General features: G+C 45.0%; 1 protein-coding gene across 9 annotated transcripts in view; it reads left to right on the forward strand.

Moving 5' to 3' along the window:
* Window positions 1-16,645, forward strand: part of LOC148331485 (protein ELFN1-like) — a 171,894-nt gene extending 155,249 nt beyond the window's left edge. For all 9 annotated transcript variants that reach the window (XM_088303768.1, XM_088303772.1, XM_088303769.1 and 6 more), the window contains 4 exons: window positions 6,333-6,781; window positions 6,872-7,025; window positions 9,201-9,367; window positions 10,721-16,645. In XM_088303768.1, coding sequence (XP_088159894.1) covers window positions 6,549-6,781; window positions 6,872-7,025; window positions 9,201-9,367; window positions 10,721-12,764 — 2,598 coding nt within the window. In that variant the 5' untranslated portion in view covers window positions 6,333-6,548 and the 3' untranslated portion in view covers window positions 12,765-16,645. The remainder of the gene's footprint in view (window positions 1-6,332; window positions 6,782-6,871; window positions 7,026-9,200; window positions 9,368-10,720) is intronic.
* The last annotated feature ends 242 nt before the right edge of the window (window positions 16,646-16,887 follow it).

Below are 16,887 nucleotides of genomic sequence, written 5' to 3' on the forward strand. Positions count from 1 at the left end.
GCGCCTCTCAGAGCGTACACGTTACATTGTACATGCCGGGAGCAAGGAACTCCTACACGCGGCATACGCGTGGGGTATGTGCAGCGTTAATTCTATATGCCAGATTCAAGGACCAGTCAAGTCTTTTTCAAACACCACATACAGAAATTGAGTCTAAAAGGTACTAAGTTGTGCGGCTTAGAATACAATACAACTTTATTTATATCGCGCATTTCACAACAGATGGAGCTTTAAGAAAACGCTTTCCATGCTGTATAGTAACTTGTCACGCACACTACAAGCAGATGCGGAATTCTTAACCGAGGTCAGGTTAGTAAGGCAGGTTAGCCTCTTTCGAAAACCCATAACAGACAGGTACGGACATTTTTTAACGGGGTCAGCGACAGGTGAGTTTCTTTCAAAAGAGAACCCTACAGGCATATGCGGAGCCAAATGAGGATCCAATATGAGGACCATTTATGTGACTGCAAGTGCCTTAAAAAACTTCAACTACAACTATTATGCCTGAGCATATAGTTGCAATGCATTGTTCAAATGACTGTTTGGTTAATGCCTCAACATGTGATGTGCTAAACTGTCAGAAACATTTGATTGAAATTACAAATTAAAGAAAAACAATGGCCTGAGGATGGCCATGAATTGTGTAATTAACACCATTCGCAGGACACCAATATAAATAAAGTTCACTGGTAAAATAAAGGAAAAAGAAATAAAGACACACTGGGACACCACCAGAATTGATTGAAGCCAAGGCCATTTAGAATATCACTCTGGGACGTCACCGAAAGTATCCAACGCTAAGGCCGTTCAGAATAACTCACTCTGGGACACCACCGGAAGTAACCAAGGTCGAAATCATTTAGCATAACTTTGGAAACTATGGTAGAATAGAGCAAAAGTCGAGTTTCGCCCAATCAGAAAAAAAGATACGGTCTTGAAAAACTGTATACAAGTTGTCGTTTTGTCGTGATTAAGTAAGAACCTTCTTGTCAGTGCTGGAGAACTGTCTCGGGTTTTTTGGGATAAAAGAAACTCTGTGTGACCAATCCTGGAGTCTTCCCTCAAATTATTTGGAGTCTTTCTTTTCTGTTGAATCAAGACGGCCTGGGAGGATCCCGCTAGTTGCTGCGGACCGGCGTGAAGTTCTTCGCTTTTCCTTTTTTTGCTCGTGTTGGCTCTTCGATTATCCCCTGTGTGCATCCTTGAACACTGGGACAGGCATTACAATATTGTCATTTAGAACATGCATTGTGCACGTGAAGAAAGGAGGTTGCAATTTCATTTTTGGACGCAGGTGACAGGAGTGATTAGAAATGCAAAATCCTGTGGAATGCCGCTTTAACAAAATGTGTTTGGTTCACCAAAGATTAAGGGATGTTATGTCAACAATCAGTAAAATGAAGATGAAAACGGAAAACGCATGTTAAATTCGTCAAAAGACTCAAAATTGTCTTTGATGTTCACAAAATCACACATTAGGTTCATCGTCATCAATACCACTTATCCGATACCCCATCCCATGTGATTTTGGGCGAATAAACTACTTACAAAATTATTATTATTTTTATACTTGATTCGTTGTTGAGTCATTGTGACACCTTTAATTTTTTTCAGTATTTTTTAAAAATATTTTTATGTTGATGATGTATGAAGATATTGTTTTGTTAATTTATATTTTTAGACTTATTTATACATTTGTATTTGTCGACAAATGTAAAAAGAACAATCTACATTTGTTGGCATTTATTTTGTTCCCATTATTTTAATGTATTAAAATCATTTTGATCGTTTTTGAATCTAAATTTGTTTCAGTTTTTATTTGAAAAAAAACATGATCTATTTTTATTTGATTGTAACACTTTTGTTATTTTAATGTGGTTTCCAAGTCTATTGCCTGTCTTACCCAATGCAAACTAGCCTGAGGCTAACGCCGATGCTTTGCAGGTACTTGTGCGCACGCTAATGCACTAAAGTTAATCGGGCATTGTTATGATGTGATTGGCCTTATCCGCCTTTATGTGACGTGAACACGGCCTATCGGCCAATAAATACGTCCTTTATCGCGGCTGACAGGCGTGACCATCAAAAACACGAAACAGCGTCAAGACAGAGTTGAGAACTTTGTTCAAATGAACCAAACGGGCAAGTCCCTAGGAGTGGAGGAGCTCAGAGAGGTAGGCTGGGGCAAGGCCATTTAAAGATTTGAAGACAAATAGAAGTACCTATCTTAAAATGAACTCAATAATGCACTGTGAATGAATTTGTTCCAGTTGCAGTTGTTGTGGAATGCCCAATAAAATGCAGGTTGTGTTGTATAAACACGTGCTTCGTATACTACTCTGCGACTGCTGATTTGGTTTGGTTTGCTGAAAAAAAAAGAATCACAAGTGTGATAAGACAAGAGGCAGTCAGCTTCACTTTGTTTTAATACACCACTTGTCTGAGATGCATCTGTTCTATAAAGGCCTCAGAATAACAATCTAGCATTTTCAGAATCAGAAATCCCTTTATTGTCATTGTACTCAAGTGTGCAACGAGATTAGAGAGCTCCCCTCTCCAGTGCAATATAACAATAATTCGATTAAATATATAAATTAGATAAATAAGAGAATAATAGTGCGATGGAAAATAATACGAGATAGGATATATAAAAACACATCACGTCGCTGTTCTGCAAGGTAAGGGTGGTCGTGTGTGTGTGTGTGTGAGAGTTTAGAATGGAGATGGCTCTTGGAAAGAAACTGTTTCTCAGTCTATTAGTCCTTGATTTGATGCACCTGTAGCGCCTGCCAGAGGGCATCAGGTCGAACAGGTGTGAGTTTGGGTGGGTATTGTCTTTGACAATATTGAGAGCCCTGCTGAGGCACCGGGCGGTGTAGATGTCCGACAGTGAGGGGAGAGGGCAGCCAATAATCCTTTGCGCTGTTTCGACCGTCCTCTGGAGCCTCACTCTGTCCGCCTCAGTGCAGCCGCTGTACCAGGTGGAGACACAGTACGTCAGCAGGCTCTCAATGGATGAGTGGTCGAAGGCCAGCAGCAGCTTCCTGTCCAGGTTGAATTTCCTGAGGAAGTGCAGACGTTGGTGGACCTGCTTTATCACTGCTGTGGTGTTGTGTGTCCAGGAGAGGTCTTCGGAGATCTGTACTCCCAGGAACTTGGATGTGTGGACCCTCTCTACACACTCACCTTTGATGTAGAGGGGGGGTGGTACAGTCTTGTTTATCCGGGCTGCAGTCGTAGGTGTAGAGGGCGTATAGGAGAGGGCTCAGCACGCATTCTTGAGGGGAACCGGTGCTCAGCGTATGGGTGGAGGACATGTAGGGGCCGAGCAACACAGTCTGGGGTCTGTTGGTCAGAAAGTCCTTAATCCAGATGCGTGTGAGGGCAGGGAGGCCGAGAATGTCCAGTTTGGCGACAAGGATGTCCGGGACGATTGTGTTGAATGCCGAGCTGTAGTCCACAAAGAGCATCCTGGCATAGCTCTGCTGTTGTTCCAGGTGGCCCAGCACAACATGCAGAGCAGTGTCGATGGCGTCCTCGGTGGATCTGTTAGCCCCGTATGCAAACTCGTAGGGGTCCAGAGTGGGAGGAAGGCAGTCCCTGATGTGCTGGATAACCAGTCTCTCTAAGCACTTCATGATGACTGGCGTGAGAGCAACAGGACGCTAGTCATTCCGGAGGACTGCGGGTGACTTTTTGGGGACAGGAATAATGGTGGAAGTTTTCAAGCAAGAGTGGATGACTGCTTGAGCCAGGGAGCGGTTGAAGATCCTGCAGAAAACATATGACAGTTGGTGGGCACATGCTCTGAGGACCTTGCCTGGTATTCCGTCGGGCCCAGTAGCTTTCCTGGGGATAATAGCCAGGAGCGCGCGCCTCACATCGTGTTCCTCTACGGTGAGTGGGGGGGGGAGTTGAGGCATGGAGTGCGCGTGTGTGATGGTTGGGGTGAGTCAAAGCGAGCGAAGAAGCAGTTAAGCTCCTCTGCCAGCGATGCACTCGGGTCTACAGAAGTCATGCTGCTGCCTCGGTAGTTGGTGATGCTCCGTAGACCCTGCCACACCTCCCGTGGTCTGTTGCTGACAAGGTGGGACTCCAGCCTCCTCTTGTAGGCCGCCTTGGCTAGCTTAATGCCTTTGCTCAGGTCAGCACGAGCCACAATGTACAGGGCTTTGTCACCTGACATGAAGGCAGCGTCACGGGCCTTGAGGAGAGAGCGAACCTGGCTGGACATCCAGGGCTTCGCATTTGGGAAGGTCTGTATGGTGCTGTTCAGGGACACAGTTTCCATGCAGAACTTGATGGAGTCCAGTACACATTGCGTGTAAACATCAAGGTCCTGATGATCAAAGAGGTCCCAGATGGTGTCTTGAAAGCAGTCCTGCAATTCACTCATGGCATCTTCATGCCAGGTTTTCACAGTCTTTGTGGTGGGCCTGAATCTTCGTCTGAGAGGGGTGTACGCAGGTGCGAGCTGCAAGGACAGGTGGTCTGACTGGCCGAGGGGGGCGAGTGGGAGGGCTCTGTATCCGTGCTTGATGTTCGAGTACACATGGTCAAGAGTGTTGTCTCACCTCGTTGGGCACTTGACATGCTGGTGGAACTCTGGGAGTACAGTCTTTAGGTTGGCCTTATTAAAGTCCCCTGCTACTATGTGAACGCCATCAGGGTGGGCCCACTGTTGTTTATTGATGATGCACGCGAGTAGCGAGAGCGCCGTGCTAGTGTTAGCATCAGGAGGGATGTAAACAGCTGTGACCAGCACTACCGTTAGCTCCCTCGGGAGAAAATAAGGCCGGCATTTAACGGACATGTACTCGATGTCGGGGGAAGAGTGCTTCTCAACAATCATGTTGTCGCTGCACCAGTTCTCATGCACGTAAACACAGAGCCCCCTGCCCCTGCTCTTACCGGTGTCCCTCGTCCGATCCGCGCGATGTAACGAGCGCCCAGCTAGCTGAATGCTAGCGTTGGGGACGTTGGCGTGCAGCCAGGATTCCGTGATGACGATCACACAGCTGTCTCGCACATAGCGGTTTCCCAGGATTTGTAATCCCAGATCGTCGATTTTATGGACCACGGATCTGGCGTTGGTGAGGTAGAGACTCGGCAGTGGTTGCTTGTGGGGCTGCTGTCGTAGCTTTAGTAGGACACCGGACCTGCAGCCCCGCGTCTGCTTCCTCTCTCTCCGTCGCCTGCGCCGCCTGCCGGTCCCGATGACAACCCAGGGTGAGCCGGGCGGCCTCGCCAGTTCGTCAGGAATTTTGCAATCATAGCAAAATTCCTCTGTGATGGTTATTCCGCATCGATATCCAATGTCCACGATGTCCTGGCGGGTATATCGATACTGTGCCCCAGTTGGTGCCAATAAGACCGAGCAAGCACAAATAAAAAGCAATAAAGAGCACTGGGAGGGAGAGCTGTTAGCCGCTGCGTCTATGCGCGCCGCCATCTTGAATGAACTGAGTATTGCGTGCAGAGAAGCAAAAACGCTCAACATCGTTAAAATGGGCGTGTTGTTTTCACTTTGTTTAAATTACTCAAGTGTCAGTGATGTATCGTGACACAACCAAACACACTCTTAATTTTATTTGCGGAGAGGAGTCACAACCAAACCAAAAACCATCATGCTTACATATTCATGAACCAAAGGTTCTATTTTCATCGACAGACTTATGTGAGCTTGGTGCACAAACTGGTACATTTTCTTAGTCTAGTTTAACATATTTTGGAATTTGGTAGACGCACTACACCATTCCTGGTGATCCGGGGGACCAGGGGCGTTTTCTGTTAGACATCTCAGCGCACCTGGCAATTAGGTAATAGAAAGTCGACAAGAAAGCAAAACAATACAACACATTAGGTCGAAGTTGTGGCGCAGGTGGTGTAACGTGGTTTTGTTGGATTTTAAAAAAGCGCAGGCAAATAGATTCTGCGCTCAGCTGGTGTGTGGTGGTTATCATCATATTTCTTTCATAAAGCATTGCATCTAAGGGTCTGAGATGTGTCTGTTCTCAGCTACAGCCCAAATAGTCTTGAGTCTAACAATGAGCCTGTCGATACTTCCAGAAAAGCAAGTCTAACAGAGTCAAGTAAAGAGTTGATTGTTGTCATTGATTTGTTATTTTTTAATGTCATAGATGTGGTGACATCACTTCTCAAGACCTCACACTCTGTCCTCAATAATTGGATTGGATTTAATTTGCAGAAAAGCAAAGATTCCTTTGTCAAGACAAGAGTTGTTGTTGTATTTGTTACTTTGCTTAATTGGGCCCGTATCAACAACAGTGGATGATATGGACATGTTAGTATGCTCTTATCTTGTCCTACAGGGGTTCAGTCAGCACCGGAATTTTGAGGATGAGGACGCGCACAAGGAAGTGTTCGTCCAATCACAGAGGCAGACGACTGCTCAGGACATGAGGACCGACCAATCAGAACCGCCTTTCATTTCTGATTAAGCACCTCGAAAAAGTTAAAGCCTGTGTACTTGTTCCTGTCTGTTCACTTGATTTCTGCTACTGCTCATTCTTGGGTGACTTTCTCCCATGGATACCATGACGACGTTGCATCAGGCCCAGCGGCCAAGACAAAACGCCAGTGGGATGTTCCTGCCCACCTTCGGCTTGTCCCTGGGCTGGCTCGCCCTGCTGTCAGTCATGCAGTTGCCAGCGGTAACGGCCGACTGCTGGCTCATTGAGGGCGAAAAGGGCTTTGTGTGGTTGGCCATCTGCAGCATGAACCAGCCTCCCTACGAGGCCATCCCGGCCCATATCAACAGGTAACACCCGTTCCATGTCCGTTTTGATTGACGGGCCGAGCCGGGAACTTTGACCAGTCTTTGTCTGCTGCCTTTGTGTACCGACCACAGCACTATTGTGGATCTGAGGCTGAACGAGAACAAAATCCGGTCCGTGCACTACTCTTCGCTCAGCCGCTTTGGCAACCTCACATACCTGAACCTCACCAAGAACGACATCAGCTACGTGGAAGACGGCGCCTTCTCGGCGCAGTTCAACCTGCAGGTAAGCATTGACAAAGTGGCAGGATGAGTGATGACATTGACACATGGTTAAAGAGACAAGTTGAGAGATGGCACTGACATACGGTGACATAAAGTGACAAGGCAATTGCATTGTCAGGAGTGTAAAGTAACTATTTCAATGGCACAATTGACACCTGTCTTAAGTGACCCCAGTGAGTGATGGCATTGACACATGGTTATGGTGATTAGTGAAATGTCTACATTAACACAAAGTGACAATATGGAGACTTGATAAAAGGATGGATATAAGTGATGCCATTGACACGTGGAAACAGTGACAAGTTCAAAGACAAAGTGAAAATGTGATGCCGTTGGATTATGGTTAAAATGACAAGTTACGTAACTGCATTGACACACGTTTAAAGTGATGGAACGTTACGCCATTGACACGTCGCCACAGTGACAATAAGTGACGTAGTGATAGGGATGGTGTACATGGTTAAAATAGCATGTTAAGTGACTGCTTTGATCAATTATAAAAGTGTAAAAGTAAAAGTTAAATGACAGCATTGACATTTCAGTGACAAGCACGTAGCACGAAAGCTTTGACCGATGGTGAAAGTGATGGTGTTGACAGTTAAAATTAGAATTAGAATTAGAAATCCTTTTATTGTCATTGTACTCAAGAGTGCAACGAGATTAGAGAGCTCCCCTCTCCAGTGCAATACAACAATAATACAGACAAATATATAAATTAGATAAATAAGAGAGTGCAATGGAAAATAATACTGAATAGGGTATATAAAAACACATCACGATGCTGTTCTGCAAGGTAAGGGTGGTCTCGTGTGTGTGTGTGAGAGTTCAGAATAGAGATGGCTCTCGGAAAGAAACTGTTTCTCAGTCTATTGGTCCTCGATTTGATGCATCTCTAGTGCCTGCCAGAGGGCATCAGGTCGAACAGGTGGGAGTTTGGGTGGGTATTGTCTTTGACGATGTTGAGAGCCCTGCTGAGGCACCGGGCGGTGTAGATGTCCGACAGTGAGGGGAGAGGGCAGCCAATAATCCTTTGCGCTGTATTGACTGTCCTCTGGAGCCTCACTCTGTCCGTCTCAGTGCAGCCGCTGTACCAGGTGGAGACACAGTACGTCAACAGGCTCTCGATGGACGAGTGGTAGAAGGCCAGCAGCAGCTTCCTGTCCAGGTTGAATTTCCTGAGGACTCTCAGGAAGTGCAGACGCTGGTGGACCTTCTTTACCACTGCTGTGGTGTTGTGAGTCCAAGAAAGGTCATCGCAGATCTGTACTCCCAGGAACTTGAACGTGTGGACCCTCTCCACACACACTCCTTCGATGCAGAGGGGGGGCGGTACCGTCTTGTTCCTCCTGAAGTCGACGACGATCTCCTTTGTTTTTGCAATGTTGAGTTGCAGTCTGTTGTCCTCGCACCAAGCCGTCAGCCTCTTTACCTCCTCTCTGAAGGCTGTCTCGTCACCTTCCGAGATCAGACCGACCACTGTCGTGTCGTCAGCAAACTTGACGATGGTGTTGTTGCCGTGGGCTGGGCTGCAGTCGTAGGTGTAGAGGGCGTATAGGAGAGGGCTCAGCACGCATGGCATGTTAAGTGATGGCATTGAGAGAGTAAAAATTACAAAGTGACTCAGACCCTCAGCAAGAGTGACAAGTTAAACAAAGGCTATGACCCATGGTATCAGTGAAATGTCAAATGAAGGCAGTGACGCATAAAGTGACTCACTTTGATACTTAATGTGACCTGTTAAGTGACAGCACTGACACCTTATCAGATCACCACGTGTTAACCATGTGTCAATGATGTCATTCACCTGCCCTATGTTAATGCCATCACTTACCAAGTTCCTTTAATTAACCTGACCTTGAATTTACCACCAAGGGAACCATAAAATGTTTATGGTATCATGTGGATGTTTCCTGCCTTCTCAGAATACTGGGGAAAGTGTCCAGACAGACAAACCTAATTGATTCAGAGTATCATCATGTGTCTTCCTGCTGCTTTGACAGGCGATCACATGCAAACTAGGGAGGATGCAAAGACTTCATCTTTGATCTGCATGCAAAACATCAAGAGTATGCTGAGTCGGCATCTCTCTCCACAGTAGCTCGCCAGAGATTATCAGCAATCCCACTTGTCTTTTCACCCCTCCCTCCATCCCAATGTTCTCTCTCCATCCCTCAAGGTTCTCCAGATGGGTTTCAACAAACTAAGAAACCTGACGGAGGGAATGCTGCGAGGCCTGGGCAAGCTGCAGTACCTTTACCTGCAGGCCAATGTCATCGAAACCGTCACGCCCAACACCTTTTGGGAGTGCCCCAACATCGAGAACATCGACCTATCTATGAACAGGTACCTTTCAAACAGGATACTAGAGCCCTGTGATTGGTCGTATCAGTCCAAGAGTGTACCCTGATGCTTAGCTGTGACCCTGAACAGGATAGACCAGGGGTGGGCAAAATATTCACATGATCCTGCAATATTTGTAGAAGATATGAAGCTCAAGTCTCCCCCCAAATGGTTCATTAAAATGTATTTATGATTGATTCATGTCATTGATTTTTCATTTTATTATTTTTCTTTATTCATTTGGTAGCGGCGTCATGACCCAGAGAGCAGATAGCAAAAGATGTTAAATAAATGTTGAATTAGGGTGAAAAAGGGAGATTTTTGGTTACTGTTGAAGATTGGCGGTCTATCAACGTTGATTCAACAATTCTAATCCATTTTTGTGAAGGGCTCTGGTCCCTGGCTGATCGGTGTTCTTACATTAATGTTTTCGAATAAAATGTTTACGGCTTTATGTAGTGTTATTCTTACAGTCAATTACATTAGATTTAGTTGATTTAAATCTTATGGTACATGGTTAAAACATTTCAGACGACTAAAATATTAGTAAAACTAAACATTTTATTGGAAATACTGATAATAATTAAATAGATATACGGCCAAAATCAACAAACAGAATGGAGATGCTGGGGTTTATTGAAAGTATTAACATGTTTTTCACACACACACACACACACACCCCCACACACGCCTATGTGTGCAAAAATGTGCAGATATATTCTGGTTTGTATGACGGTTAAATCAACATTGATATTGTGTGATACATGGTTGAAAAACAAGCGTGGACTCAACATTTTATCAAACTCGCTTTATAATTTATACTTCAGGTCTTATTGATATTCAATACTCATGCTGAACCACGTTTCAACATTGATTCATACATATTTTGGAATCTGGGAAGCGTGTCAGAGACAAGTATCAGAAACGTGTCGTGATGTCATGACGCACCATTGACACAAGATTCACTACAACAAAGTAAATCAAATGTGAAACGAATGGGTCAGTGTCTGAAGGTGATTGGATGAACAGGTCGGGTGGTGTAGTCCGTGCAACTCAAGATGGCAGGGGGAGGACGTGAGCATCTGTGCTTTTGTTTGGAGGCGAGCATAGAGAGTTGACAACTGCAAAAAAAGAACGATAATGTCATCGATTAATCAGAGGTCCACTCGACGATCAACACTTTAGGGTTGACTTCAGAGAATCTGGTCATTCAAACCCTAATAGAAAGACGGTGAGATTTTTTTGTGGAAAAGCAAACCCAACACAAATGAGACATGAGTTGATTGACTTTGTTTTAATAAACCAAACATTAACAAGCTATAATACAATATATATATTTTCTTGTGTTTTCCTCAGGATCCAGGTGCTGGATGGTAGTTTGTTCTCAGGACTCTCCAAGCTGACCACCTGCGAGCTGTACACAAATCCCTTCAACTGTTCCTGTGAGCTTCTGCCATTCCTGAGTTGGCTTGCCACCTTCCCCAACCGGACCAGCGAGCGCATGGTGTGCGACTCCCCCCATGGCTTCTCTGGCTACAACTTGTTGAGCCCCAACCCTCACGCACCGGCCCAACGCAACGCATTGCACGTGCTCAGCCTGGTGTGCACCGAGGACGGCAGCAACTCCACCGCCTTCTACATTAACGGGCTGCTGGATGCCACCACGCTGTCGCCAGACTTCACCCCATGCGGACTGGATGACTGCGCGTCAGGTACACCACCGGATGAGGTCATCTACCACACAATCTTCACAGAGATCAATCCTGTCATGACATTAAAACAGGTGCTGCACACTAGCGCCATCATCACAGTAGAGATCCCGCACCCATACCGGAAGATGTACATCCTGATGCTGTACAACAACAGCTTCTTCACCGACATCCAGACCCTAAAGTACCAGAGGCAGGACATTGAACTGACAAACCTGAAAGCAAACACAGACTATACATACTGCGTGGCCTCCATACGCAACTCCCTACGATTTAACCACACCTGTCTGACCATCTCCACGGGTCACGGGGCCAGACCGGAACGGATTGCCAATCAGTCGTCGGCTACTCACTACATCATGACCATCCTGGGCTGCCTGTTTGGAATGCTGCTCTTCCTGGGCCTGGTAGTCCACTGCCTGAGACGGAAGAAGATCATGGAAGAGAAAGAACGCAAGCTGAGCCGGATCCAGAGGAGCCTGATAGAGCTCAAGTATGGTGACGAAGGGGATATCGAGAGCAGCGGTGGTTCTGTTTCTCAGAAGGTAACCCCCAGCGGGGACAGTCGGTCCAGGATGCCCTACCTGCCTCAGGGTACCGAAATAGATCCTTACCAACTTCAGGAGGTGGTAGAGACACCGGCACACAAGCCTGCCAAGCTCAATTACATGGAAGTGCGAGGGTCCGGTGTGGAGAGGGAGAGGGAGCGGGATATGTCAACCAAGGCCAATCCCCAGGGTTCCGTGGCTGAGATCTCCATCATCGCCAAGGAAGTAGACAAGGTTAACCAGATCATCAACAACTGCATCGATGCTCTCAAGTCTGAGTCCACTTCCTTCCAGCAGGGCATGAAGTCTCCTACCCCAGTGGGTGGGGGTGCCGTAACCACCATTGAGCCAGAGCTTGTGATCCTCTCTGAGCAGGCAGGAGACAGAGGGGATGAGTTCCTATCCCCAGTCTACAAAGGGGGAAGAGGGGGCAGAGACTACCACCATTCCTTGCAGCGGCACCATAGCATGGAAGCCCCCACAACCTCTAAGAGGCCCAGCACCTCCTCATCCCCTGGTTCAGCCAGAAGTCCCCGTTCATTCCACTCAGAGGGGGCCTCTCACACCTCAGAGACTTGCTACATAGAAAGGAGCTCACCCAGCGACCGTGGCAGTGAGGAACCAGTCCGCACAGTCAACCCGGCGGCGGCCATCCTGCGAGCCGAGGCCCAGAGGATCCGGCAATACCACGAGCACCGCCACTCGTACCCGGGATCCCAGGAACTTCAGCACCACCCACAGTTCATGCAGGAGCTCCACTACCACCCTAGTGGACACAAGCCCTCTGTCCTGGACCCACTCACCCTCAGCCGGCAGGCTAAGCAGAGGGAGATGGCATACTCACAGCTGGCCCCCCACTATGCCCTGTCCCCCCACTACCACAACCTCAGCTACTGCTCCAGTCCAGAAGAGGAGGAGGAGGAAGAAGAAGAAGAAGAAGAAGGGCTCCTGTGCACTCCCACTTTGGGCCTGTGGGAGCGCTTCAAGCTGCACCGGAAGAGGCACCGGCAGGCATCCATGGAAGACGAAGGGTACGTCGCGGCTGGGCATGCGCTGCGCCGCAAAGTCCAGTTCGCTAAGGATGAGGATCTGCATGATATTTTGGACTACTGGAAGGGGGTCTCGGCCCAGCAGAAGGCCTGATGAGGTGCAACAACAACACTGTGGAAGACCTGTAAATACAAAACATAAAACCCACATATCTAGGAATCGAAGAATCAAATCTTAGGAGGAAGAAGGAGGAGGAAAGGTCAACACAAAAATTGTAGATTCTTTTATTTCATTTCTAATCTAATGGAACTAATAGCTCTAACTTGTGTAGCCGTTTGTATGTTTTCACTAAGAAAGGAGAAAAAGTTACCTGGCAGCTCGTCCTGAATTTTTTTTGGGGGGGGATGATTTGTCTTCTTTTTAGGAAATCACCAGGAGAAAAGAAGTGGCTGGCATTTTGAAAGACATTTTTAGGAATCGGACATAAATATTGTGCTTTTCTTTCAGGACGGGTCACCAGGCAACATGAGTGCCCCCTTTCCCCTACAACCCATTCGCAATTAAATATATATTGATACGTTTCCACTGGTACTATTTATAGTACCTGGGGGCTCCACGTAAACTACCGCCGGTGTCTCTTTGGTCAAGCAGATTAATCATGAACTCGTACAGTTGCCTTGCCTGGAGTATTAAGGCCCTCAGTCTCCTAAATTATTTGGTATTATGTAAACTGAACTGGTTGCTCTTTGGTTGAACAGATTTGTCAACTAGTAACTATTATGTTAGTGTTAACATAGCCTGTTGCCATATGCTTGCAGCATTTGACTCAACAGTGTTGATGCACCCCTGAAGTCTCCTCATGGATAAAGTTTGCATTTATTTCTACTAAATGAGTACCAAAGTTTTACTTGCAGTCGAAAAGCAACCCACTCAAACACATGCTATCATTAGCGTAGCCTCTTGCCATGCCTTGTAGCAGTCAACTCCACCTTCTCTAGTTTTCCGCTGTGAGCCTCAGTATTCTCTTAGATAAAATAGTTCTCCTTCCTGTGGCCCTCTTTTCTCCTCGTTTCCTCTTCAAGGTGATCTAAGACTTCTGAGCTCTCTTTTCAGTGGAAACGCAACCACCTCAAAACTGCGGTACCAGGAATATGTGGTGAAAAATGGGGGAAAGAATATGTGTGGCAGTGAGTAAATTATAACGTGCCAAATACTTCTGACTTCTCCTTGCCAAGCAGTTTTATATAAAGAATTGAAATAAAAAAAAAACATGTATTACTACTATTATTATTATTACAAATAATGTAAATTCTTCTTGTTATCTTCTTTCTGCTCCTAAGATCCTCCACATTTATTTGAACGTGACACAGGACTTGACAGCATAGGACACAAGAGCGCCCCTTTGTACCTGGAGGACTACAAACAGGGGGTGGGGTGCTGCTGTACAAGACAATTCTAGAATGTCCTCTATATTTGAAACAGGTGTTTTTAAAACATTTAGGGCTTTTCGGCCCAACCGGAGTTAGTCAGTTCGCTCAAGTTTTTGCGATTGAAAACTAAAGGGAAAAAAAAAGAAAAGAAAAAAAACTTCAAATGAATGTCTATAATTCCACAATTAAAAAAAAGTGGGAAAAACTGCACTATTCAAAAATTCCCAAACTTTTAAGTGGAAAAAAGAGCTTTTATCTCTTCTGGGAAAAATGCCGTAGCTCCACTGTGTCTCATCGCAACAGCGTCATCCAGTTTGGAATTGTTTATTTTATTTGTTTGTTTTGGGAATTTTGGGGTGTTTTTTGCTTTTTTTATCATTTTCTTAGAATCTCTGTTTCCACTGTGGTGCCGTTGTGCCAAACGACAATTCAAAACAATTTTACAAATTCTCACACACGCACACACCCACACCCACACACACGCGCACCCCCTCACACACACACTTTATGCACACAAACACAAACACAGGTGAATGTATGCTTTGCGAACAGCTGAATTTAACCCATTTTTTCAATAACAAAAGGGCCCAATTTGTCCTCTCACTCTATTGAGCATTTATGGTCATCAGTTGAAACATTTTTATGAAAAAAAAAAAAAAAATTTTTCCCCTCTCTCCTCTCTCTCTCGCTCTTTCTCTCTCGCTCTATCGGTCTCTCTCTTCCTCTCCCTCTCTCTCTATAATTTTTAACAATTGTGTTGTAAGAATGTGAAAATTATGTGACTAGTGATAAAGTCAAGGAAAAAAACAATTTGCAAAAACCGCTGAAATATCAAATGAGCGTGTTCTCACGAGAATGTGGCAGTATTCAGTTTGGATAAAAATACAAATAAAAAGTCATTAATTTCATACATTAAGAAGATGAAGTTAAAAAGTGCAAAACAATAAATCTTTACGGAACTAAATGCAGTTCACATTGTTGTGTTGGCTGTTGGGGTTTGGTTCAAGAGTTTGGGTTGGGGTCAGGATTCTTGTCAGGATTCCTGTTCTTGTTGTAGTTTGGATTCTCTAGAGTTTGGCTTGTGGTTTTTGTTACGATTTGGGTCCTTGTTATGGTAGGTGTCGGGGTACTCGTTAAGGTTTGGGTTGCTTTTGGGGTTCTCTCTAGGGTAATGGTTGTATTCAGTTTTTTGATGCTTTCATTAGATAAGGTTCTTATCATTAAGATTGGCTGTTAGAGTAAAGGTTTGGGTTGCTCTTGGGGTTCTTGCTAGAATAAGGGTTGGAGTCAGAGTTTTGATGCTTATGTTAGAAAAGTTCTTATCAGTGGGGTTCGTGTCAGAGTTAAGGTTAACAACCATGAGTTATGATTTCGTTTAATTTAGGAAAGTTGTTCGAGTTCTTGTTGGGGTTGTTGTTTCATGTTGGGGCTTCTGTAGGGGTTAGAGTATTTGTATGGGTTATGGTCACCACTATCTTATGTTGGTTGCCAGGATTGTTGTTCTTGCTAGGGTTGTAGGAAGGGTTGTTTTAGGGTTAAGGTTGGTGTCTGTGTCTTTATTATTGTGAGGTTAGAGTTGTGTTAAGGTCTTTGTTATTTTGGGAGTTCTTGGTGGGGTTATGGATGGAGTTAACGTTGGGCTTTGGATTAAGTTGGGGTTTTGTTAGGGTTCTTTTGAGTGAATTGTTACAGTAGGTTAGATTTATGTTGAGGTTTTTTTATTGGTTAAGTCCATGGTTAGGTTGAGATTGGAGTTTGTGTTGTTTTTTTTTGTTGTTTTTTTTGGGCGTAATATTGATTTTGGAATTCTTGCCAGACTAACGATGTTGGGGTCAGGTTCTTGTTAGGGCTGAGGCTAGGGGTGACGTTTTGGCTAGGGTTCTTGTTAGGGCTAGTGCTGGATTTCAAGTACATGTCAGGTATGAATTTTGAGCTTTTTTTTCTTCAGGTTTTTGTGTGATTCTGACACAACTGATTTAGAAGTTCCAGAGACAGCGTATTTAGAAGCATTGTTTTTAATCAAAAATGTTATGCAAGTCTTAAGGCTAAGTAATTACTTTTGGGTTTTTCAGTCTACCATTTTTTCCTGCTTAATTATTTGTGCCAAGTGTTGCTAAATTCTCATGGGAACACGTTGAAAAAAAAAGGGCAAAAGGAAAGGCAAAGTGTTTTGTTTTTTTGCATCACACGGCGCAGTCGAAGGCAGTGACAGCCAGATTGTGGCTTCAACTCAACAGCAGCCTTAAAAAAAAAAAAAGAATCACATTTCTTGATTTTCCTGTCATATTTTGCTTTACAAACTGAACTTGCTTTCTTCTTCTTGTTTCCTGGGTGCCGTTTTGTAACCGGAGCGACGGTATTGTCATTGTAGCCATGTTGTATTAGCTTTTTTGTTGGACTCGTTTGCTATAAGGTAATGAGCGACTGTACTTTCGGAAAACGGAAATGCCTTGGAGATGCAGAAGATCCGGTTATGACGTCGGACACACTGTACGCCAGGAAATCCTCGGCATAGAGACGGAAAACTGTGAGATGCTTACGTTCTTTTTCTTTTTTCTAGTCAAATGATTAAAAAGAGCACAATAAAAATATCAATTTCTTTCACTTGTTGTAATGTTCTGCCTTCTATTTTATAAGAAGTCACGCAGGAACAGTGATGCTGCAAGCTTGTGTCTCTTTATTTACTGACTCGCATTCTCATCTGTGTGGATACACCCTTGTTCGTCTGGTAACCAAACACACATATCAGGCAATACTGCCAACTAGTGACTAATGATATAACTGCTATCATTACACTTGTCTGCAATCATTTGTACCCTCCGAGCTTAAGGGTAAGGTTCTTGTGA

This window comes from Idiotropiscis lumnitzeri, chromosome 8 (assembly GCF_059441095.1).
Source record: "Idiotropiscis lumnitzeri isolate Australia: NSW breed Sydney's pygmy pipehorse chromosome 8, RoL_Ilum_1.0, whole genome shotgun sequence".
NCBI classification, from domain to species: domain Eukaryota; kingdom Metazoa; phylum Chordata; class Actinopteri; order Syngnathiformes; family Syngnathidae; genus Idiotropiscis; species Idiotropiscis lumnitzeri.